Source organism: Gastrolobium bilobum, unplaced genomic scaffold (assembly GCF_033153095.1).
Source record: "Gastrolobium bilobum isolate Gb01-03AN ecotype WA unplaced genomic scaffold, APGP_CSIRO_Gbil_v1 utg247243, whole genome shotgun sequence".
NCBI lineage: Eukaryota > Viridiplantae > Streptophyta > Magnoliopsida > Fabales > Fabaceae > Gastrolobium > Gastrolobium bilobum.
In genome coordinates this window covers 7,800-16,438 of record NW_026896456.1, presented here as the reverse complement: position 1 = coordinate 16,438, position 8,639 = coordinate 7,800, and the positions used below count along the sequence as shown (strand labels likewise).

At 35.9% G+C, this 8,639-nt stretch overlaps 1 protein-coding gene across 1 annotated transcript; it reads right to left on the bottom strand.

Moving 5' to 3' along the window:
* Window positions 1-1,696: 1,696 nt before the first annotated feature.
* Window positions 1,697-6,991, bottom strand: LOC133299863 (zinc finger protein GIS2-like). The gene is made up of 4 exons (XM_061499359.1): window positions 6,825-6,991; window positions 4,065-4,278; window positions 3,619-3,711; window positions 1,697-2,524 (listed from the first exon to the last, which is right to left on the bottom strand). The coding sequence occupies exons 2-4, from the start codon at window positions 4,187-4,189 to the stop codon at window positions 1,963-1,965; spliced, it is 780 nt and encodes a 259-aa protein (XP_061355343.1). The 5' UTR covers window positions 4,190-4,278; window positions 6,825-6,991; the 3' UTR covers window positions 1,697-1,962.
* Window positions 6,992-8,639: the final 1,648 nt, after the last annotated feature.

Genomic DNA, 8,639 nt, shown 5'->3' with positions numbered 1-8,639 from the left:
TTTTCAGTTTTTAAAACTAAAAAACAATCATTGTTTTGAAAATCATTTTACAAAACAATCATTTCCAAACAGATTTTTTTACTTTTTAGTTTTAAAAACTTAAAAACAGTTTTTAAGAATAGAAATCAAGCAGGGCCTGAGTTTCCCGAAGAAATTGCTTTTCTTCAATGTTGCTTCAACCCAAACCGAAAAACAAACCTATTACTCCATTTCACAGCAACACCCACATGAAGAAACCCATGAAATTGAAGAATGATTCTTCTTCCTCTATATCAAGAGAGTATACGAGGAACCTCATTAGGAAAATTTACAGAACGTTAAAGTTTTTTCAACTTGGCTGCTAAGCAAAAGCTCTAGAATCTCCCAGTGAAATGGGGCTCCTACACGGTGAACCAGGTTCTCAGATCACACTCTCCAATGGAGAAAGCATTGTTGTTCTTCAATTGGGCTTCTGGGATCAGAGGGTCCAAGCATAACCAGTACTCTTACACAATGATGCTCAAGCATGACCAGTATACTTACACAACGATGCTAGATATTTTCGGAGAAGTTGGGAGAGTTTCATGATCCATTAAACACGTTTTCCAACAGATGCAAAGTGGAATGACCTTCTAGATGGAGAGGAAAGAGAATGCAAAGAGTGACGAATGAAAAATAGTACAAAAAATAAATATACTTTTGTCCCGAAAAATCTGATCCATTTTCCCGTCAATGGAATTTCAAGAATACCACCGGATACCACCTATCCGGTGGCGTTTTGAAATGAAATTCTACTTCATAATTTCAAATTCTGGGAATACGATTTTCCCAAAAAAAATATTCTAATCCATATACCAAAGATCGATAAATAAAATTCTCACTAAGTTTTCCGACAATAAAAAAAACCCTGTACCAAATTATGAAAAAGAACTCAATTTAAAAGGGCTCATGACCTCAAATTATGAAAGAAAAATGTACAAAAAAACAAGGGAATAGATCGACTTACCACCAAAAAAGTTTACAACCTTTACAACCAACATAATCGCTGTTGATTTCCGTCAATCTAACGGTTATCATTTATTAAAAATTATTTGGTCGCATTTATTAATTAATTATTAATTCCAATAAATGATAGCCATTAGATTGACGGAAATCAATGACAATTACGTTGGTTGCAAAGGTTCTATATATTTTTGGTGGTAAGTGATTCCATTCCCAAAAAATAAAATCAAAAAATTCCATGTAAATAGTGATAAACTTTACTATAATTCTTTTAAGCCCTTTTTCCTTTCGTGGGACATGACCCCGTGTTAAGAAAAACATGACGAGATACTACTCCGTTGAAAAGAAAGTCAGTTAGACTGAAATGCTTATAAATTGAACTGCCTGTGACCGAGAACCCGTGCATTACTAATTTGAAAGTTTAACAGTAGAAGTCATTGGAGCAAAACAATTTATAAAACCTAAAGAGATAAATTACCGACTAATTATAAGGTGTAGATAGAAATTAACCCAATTTTTCTCGCACGCACACAAATACCACAACAATAAAACCTTTAATTCAAGTGTAAAAGGGAAGGTCTTAGGTACCAAATCAAAAAATAAAGACCAAATCTATTCCGCAAGGATATCCCAAATCACCATTCGGCCAGTTTAGACGTTTTGTTAAAAACTAACAGGGCATTACGTAAAATCTAGGCCCGATTACCACAAAAACTTGTACTGGATCAAAAAATAAAATAAAACAGCCTCATCAAGTAACACAGCATACAATCCCACATCCTTTGCAAGTAGCAAATCTTATTCCTAGCACAAGCACAATCGTAAATGCTAAATGGCCGACAGAATGGCATCATTGCCATGTCTCTCTACCAAGTAAAAAATAGTAAAGCCAACACATACTCTACCAAGACTAAAAAATCTGTCCTCGGCTAGAAAATCAGACAAAAACAATATAACCATAAACCATAAATTTGCCATGCATCAGTACCTCCTAGGGTAGCGATCCACAAACCGGCCAGAAGGGCACTCATATGCCAGGTGACCACGACCTCCACAATTGTGACAAATCATCAAGGGTCCCATGCAATCCCTACTCATGTGACCCAATTGCTGACAGTTCCTGCATACAATGTCTCGGAAACCCCCACCACCACGAACGCCGCCGCTGCCACTTCCGCCGCCACCACCGCCATGATCTCCAAGAATGTTGGCTTTTGGACACTGTCTAGCCACATGCCCAGAAACATTGCACAAGTTACAAATCGGATCATTTGGACAATCACGTGCCAAGTGGCCTGTCTTCCTACAATTGTTGCATGCCTTCTCATTCGTACATTCAGCTGCAATGTGACCCTGCTTATAACAGTTGTTGCACAACCTTAAGTCCCCTGGAGGCATTGGAGGAGCTGTGCATTCCCTAGCACGGTGCCCAGCTTTACCACAGGTGTGGCAAATGCCCTCATTTGGACAATTGCTGGCCATGTGACCAGGTTCTTTGCAATTCCAGCACAGAGACTTCGTGGAGCATTCAGAAGCAATGTGCCTGATCAAACATTCAATAGCAGATATTATATAATTGACTTCTAAGTTCTAACATAAATTAAATAATCCTTTACTTTTTACTTCATACTTCATATTTGGAGGTTGTAAAAGTCAAACAACTCACAATTCAAAACTTAAATTTATCAAAGAGCTGGTAAAGGCAAAAAAGACTGTCAGCGTCGAAAATCCAGGCTCAGGTAAGAAAAAGCAAGCAATAACGAAATCAGGATTGGCAATTTTTTGAGTTGAAGTGGCATCAGTAGAATGATCACAGAAGAGAAAATGGCAAGACTGAGAGGCTTAGACAAGACCATGGTGATCGCATAAAGTAGTTGTCATTACATTTTTGTAAAAGGGGGAATTAGTATTCTGCCATCAGATTCATTAAGGAAAACGGCTTTTATCCACAAAGAACATAGCACTAACACAGTTGCACTTACAGTACCAGTATAGATAGAAGTAATATGACAGTCAACAGTTACACAGCATGATTGTAGAGGTGCAATTATGCAATGGTATCTACTAAGTAAATCTGGAGAAATCATACGGTAAAGCAATTCTTAAACACTAACCTTCTACCATAAAGAAGATGAAATGTAGAAGAGAAAGGACAAGCTAAAATCAAGGAATAAGAGCAAAACCACATCATTTAAACAAGAGAGAAATACAAAAGAACAGAAGATGAATGATAATAGGTGAATTCCTAAAAGTCAACCACAGTCCAGTTAACAAAAAGAAAAAAAAAAACGGCACCATATTCCGAATGGACATTACTGCCATGTAAACATATTTCATCCTGAAGAGATTTCTTGAGTATATTCATACTAACTAGAATCCAAACATAATAAAGAAAAATGTAATTAAAGTTCAAAATGGCATGGACACAATAGATTAGTTAAATAACTTTAGACATAAGAAACTGTAATTAGGGAAGGTCCAAATTAAAGAACCAACAAGAAAGGCAACCATCCATCCCCCCTTAATCATTTCCTAAATCATCTTTCTTCACTACATAAAACCATTAAAGTTCACAGAAAGCAGAATATCACAGAATTACAAGCTCAGTTCTTAAGAAACAAAGAATGAATTCCATACCCAGGGAGGCCACAGTTGTGGCATATTGCGACATTAGGGCATTCTCTAGCATAATGACCAGGCCTCTTGCAGTTCTTGCACAAATTGTCTCGGCTGACAAAAAATCAAATTAGCGTTACCAATGTGAGAAATGCACACATACATTCCAAATGTCAAATGGCTTGGTGTATGCCTCTTTGGTATTTATGTAGCCAATAAACCAGAACCACAGGATATGTTTGAGAGGCAAACCATACAATTTAAGTTTCAAGCTAATCAAAGCAGCAGGCAGAGTAAGAAGAAACATACCACAAAAAACAGTCAATTGTAAATATATGGGCCATGCTTAAGGTTTAACAAACGACACAATGAAGATTCAAAGCCTCTTCCTTCTTCAGCTTCCCTTACCAGTACATTTAAGTAGGAAAAGAAAACAGCAAATAAATAATTAAAATCCAAAAAACAACCTGAAACCCCGACGTGAATCTCTCCTGTAAGGTGCATCACGATAGGAAAATCGATCGGAGCGGATCTTACGATCCAATGGGCTCCTGCTCCTGCTTCTGCTTCGACTCCGGCTGTCTGAACTCATTTTCAAATTTCTTCTTTCCTAACCTCTACCACAACTGATCAGCAAAACACCCACCACAACAAACACCACCAGCCGCCGCCTCCTCCTCCCTGTCCACATCACAACCACACATCCAAGATCATCCTTAAGCCAAGCCAAACCCATTACCTCCCCTTCAAAATACAAAAACCGCAAATTCCAACAGCATAGAATATGAAATTCGACAAGCAATCCATCTCACATCAATCAAATATCACTTCACTCAGCACCCAAAAATTTATAACAAGTTCCTGGGCCACATTCTTCATAATATTCACGTATATCTCACAATTAATAATATTCCTATCCTAACATAAGATCAGTACTAGCACTGAAAAACAATGGAAAGGATATCACTCCACCCTTCCAGAAATTAAGCTAACATGGTAGAGTGAATGGATAAACTAAAATATTGATTCACACAGAAATCATCTGGAGATATAACTTTGAGGAGTACTTTTCTTCCTTTCGAGGGGATTGAGGTAAAATATGGAAAAATGACCGCTGAGAAAGGAATGGAGATACATATGGCAAAAGCAAGCTACGTCGTGCCAGTGAAAATGACGGGTGCTTTTAAAATGCACATATATTCTTGAACAGACTTCTAGCCATAATCAGAGGCTTTTTTCAGCTTTCATAACAATCACAACCTCTGACACTGAAATACTTACATAGCCATTTGCTCTCTTGAACTAACTGAACTTTTATTGTGGTTAATCCTTTTTCTACATCTATTGTACACAGCTGTAATTCTTCTCTTCTTTTATTTTAACCGAAATATATAGCTGTATACTGTATACCTATGTTTTAAGCAAATATAAGGTTAGATGGAAAGAAAATATGAGAGCACAGAATGCAGTAGTATGCTCCCAGACTACCATCGTTCGCACTACCAATACAAATAACAAATTGACCATTACAAAAACTACTGACATAAAAAATAAATAATAATCCTCCATTATTTTATTTTTCGCTCCTTTAAAAAATAATTTCATCTTCATGTTGATTAGATGATATTTTGGACTTGGTTAAACAACCTCATTCAACATTACATCTCAAAATAGTTTGCACTGCTATTAAGGTGAAAGTGCAAAAATCCTTCAATAGATGGTCCAGATTTCATAAGATAGCAACGCAAACACAATTTTGGTGAAACTGTTGGACAAATGAACAGTTTCTATTGCAACTAACAGGGGAGTCTCCAGTTTTGGTCCATGTATTAAACATGAAGTTGAGATGGTAATCGCTTAAGCAGCTATTTAGAAACATTTCGGTTCATATCAATGGATTTATTGTTTTTAACCAGATAATGTGATACCCTTTCGTTGTTAAGAACCAATTCAACCCAAAACCTTAAAGTGTTGGGTGATAGCCTTTTCAATGGTTTATATTATTCTCTAACACACATCCTCACACAAGAGCCCTTTGAGCTTGAAGCGTGGATATTGCATAGGCCAAATTTTTTGGTTTTTACTTTATGCTTATTTAATTCCACTAGAAAGTATAAGGCGGTGAGGATCGAACTCATGACCTTATGGTCACTGAAACTCTAATACCATGTTAAGAACCAATTCAACCCAAAACCTTAAGGTGTTGGGTGATGACTTTTTTAATGGTTTATATTATTCTCTAACATCGTAATGAATTGGAAACCAGATATCCACCAATATTCTGAAACAAGCTGGAAACAAGTTCGAGAATTAGGAAAACTTGATGTTTCATACAAACAGACATCTGATATTGTGAATCTGGATGTGTTTTGATTTTGCAAAATGATTAGGACTGTAAGACCAAAGAATAAAGGGCTCCGTTTTCTCATTAAAAGTCCTCTTTTATATCAAAGGGCAATGCAGAAAATGACTTTGAAATCCCATCAAAAGATTTTTATTTTAAACTAAAGTTTCATCTTCATTTTGCATATCTGGCATTTTTTTATCATGATTCAGGAGATAGTCATGGAGTGAAACACAAAACATATGCAGATAAATCTGAATTAACTAGTTGTCAACAGTCACTACTCACCACACGAGCACTATTCCTTGTTCTTTACTTACTCCAAGCAAACCCAATGCCAGTAAAACAGGATATATCTTAATTAACTGTCCTTGGGTCCGATTCCGCAATAAACATTTTATTCCCAACTTCTCCATTTGCTTCATAAGTTAAACAGCTCCCTGAAATTTTACTTCCTTAACTCCCACAATCCACCACAGCTAAGATTGATATTTTCACAGAATCGTAAACGAAAGTATTAATATAAAAATTTAACTAAATTCCTATTTTCAAGATATCATAAAGCAACGCACGAAAATTAAGATGCTTTACTTTTTGTACATATGAAATCACGCAATTGGCAGACCAGCTAACAGTTCTCTCGGGGTAATAAGCACAACATCATTTTTAGGATACAACAAAAATACTTCAATCTTACACGTAGATCATTAACCACTACCAAGGAAACACACATCAAACGTACATAAATTCGTCACGCCCCGTATACTGATCATTATAGCTGGGCGATGAATCTGACCCTAACCCTAACCCTAACCCTAACAGAGTCGCGTCGGAATGAAACAAAGATTATTAAAGCTGAAGAAGAGTGAGATAAAGAAAGAACCTGAGCTTTAAAGTATTGCTACGGCCAGAAACGGAGGTATTGAGATGCTTAGTGGATTCCACAGTTATGAATGAACGACGTTCGAATGAAAAGATAGATAGATGTAATGTAAAAACCCTAAACAAAGCGCGCAGTCGAGCAGATATATAATATGCGATTGGACAACACTCCCAAAGGATTTTCTTTCTTTTTTATGATGTTGGAGTTGGCGCAGGTTTCAGTGGGGTTTAAAAGTTGGTTCTATTAATTTCATCTTAAAGAAAATAAATTATATCATGTTATAAAGATAAATTTATGAGTTTTATTATCTGAAAAAAATACAAAAAAAAAAAGTGATATAATTATCGAAGGGTGTATAGGATAGAAAATTATCTCATATTTTTCGGTTAAAACCTTTTTATAATTGCACTACTTCGAATAGGATTATCTCATATTTGTGATTTATCTATTAAATACATTTAATACCTTAATTTGTTTCTTTTTTATAAAGAATTGACACATTACTTCTTATTTTTTTAAAAAAATTATACATAACTTCATATTTTTAAATTAATTATGCATATTCCATTTTTAATATATATGTTAATTCTATATGTAATTAATTATTAATCATGTATATTTTTTAATTAGAAATATTTTGTATTTTTTGAAATCTCACTCGTATTTAAAAATATTAGTACAATGTATAAGATAATTATTTATTTTTAAAAGCAAACACTTTTGGTTCTTGACTAGGACCCTAAACAATGCGAGTCGATGTTACGCGAGATTCGAAAATCAGCAGCTGCAAAGTGCCAAAGTGTCACTATATAACAGGTTGTTTTCCCTTTTTTTAAATTTTTATTTACATGGGATTAGGGGTGGCAAAGCGGGCTACCCGCCCCGCCCCACCCCAGCCCGTTAAAAAGTGGGCTGGCCTGCCCCGCCCCGTCATTGAAGGTGGGCCAGATATCTCAGCCCGCCCCGCTCTGTTTGGGCGGGCGGGGCGAGTTGCCCGTCAACCCCGTCACATTTTACACTAAAAATTAAAAAAAAAAAAAAATTAGCCCGGGCGGGCTGGCGGGCAGCGGGTTTAGAAAACTCAGCCTGCCCCGCCCCGTTTGGCGGGCGGGGCGGGTCGGCTTGGCGGGCTCGGCCCATTTTGCCAGCTCTACATGGGATGTGAAGGGAAATAAATATTTTTTAATAATAATATTCAAAAAAATATATATAAAAAATTTACATGTATACAATTATTTAATAGTGTACAAAAGGTCAAATTCTTAGTGGGTGTTGCGTAAAATCGGCAAGTGCACCGATCATACCAAGTAATAAAAGTGAGTAAGATATCGTCCCACGAGGATTGAGGCACCAGATTTAAATTTAACTATTCCTTTCTTATTGGATGAACAAGGGTTGGTTTGAAAATAATGGTATTTGTAACAATTGTGAACTATTCAATATTTCGTGAATAATTCAGAGAGAAATTTGAAGAAATTAAAAATCAAAGATTGAGATTTGAGAAAAATATTAAAAGAAAAACTATTGCAGTAAAGGACGCCAACACCTTTCCGATCCCCTCCTTGTAATATTGATTAATATTTATATTTAATTACCCAATTAACCAAATAATTCACCATCTATAATTAATGAGTTAAGCCCTAATCCCTTAGTGATCTTAACCTTATTAACCCTATTAGAATCCTAATCCCTTAGAAATCCTTTTTCAAGTTAATCCTTAAGCCCAGTGAATTTTCCACATTTGCAGTTCATGTAGCTATCCCTAGTGCATACATGAACAATTATCTTACCCTTTGTCAGGAATTAAAATCCCAA

Coding starts and splice junctions, on each gene's coding strand:
- LOC133299863 (XM_061499359.1), bottom strand. CDS start 4,189: ATGAGTTCAGACAGCCGGAGTCGAAGCAGAAGCAGGAGCAGGAGCCCA. Junction 3,712..4,064: donor GATTCACGTCGGGGTTTCAG/GTTGTTTTTTGG, acceptor ATTTTTTGTCAG/CCGAGACAATTTGTGCAAGA. Junction 2,525..3,618: donor CACAACTGTGGCCTCCCTGG/GTATGGAATTCA, acceptor ATGTTTGATCAG/GCACATTGCTTCTGAATGCT.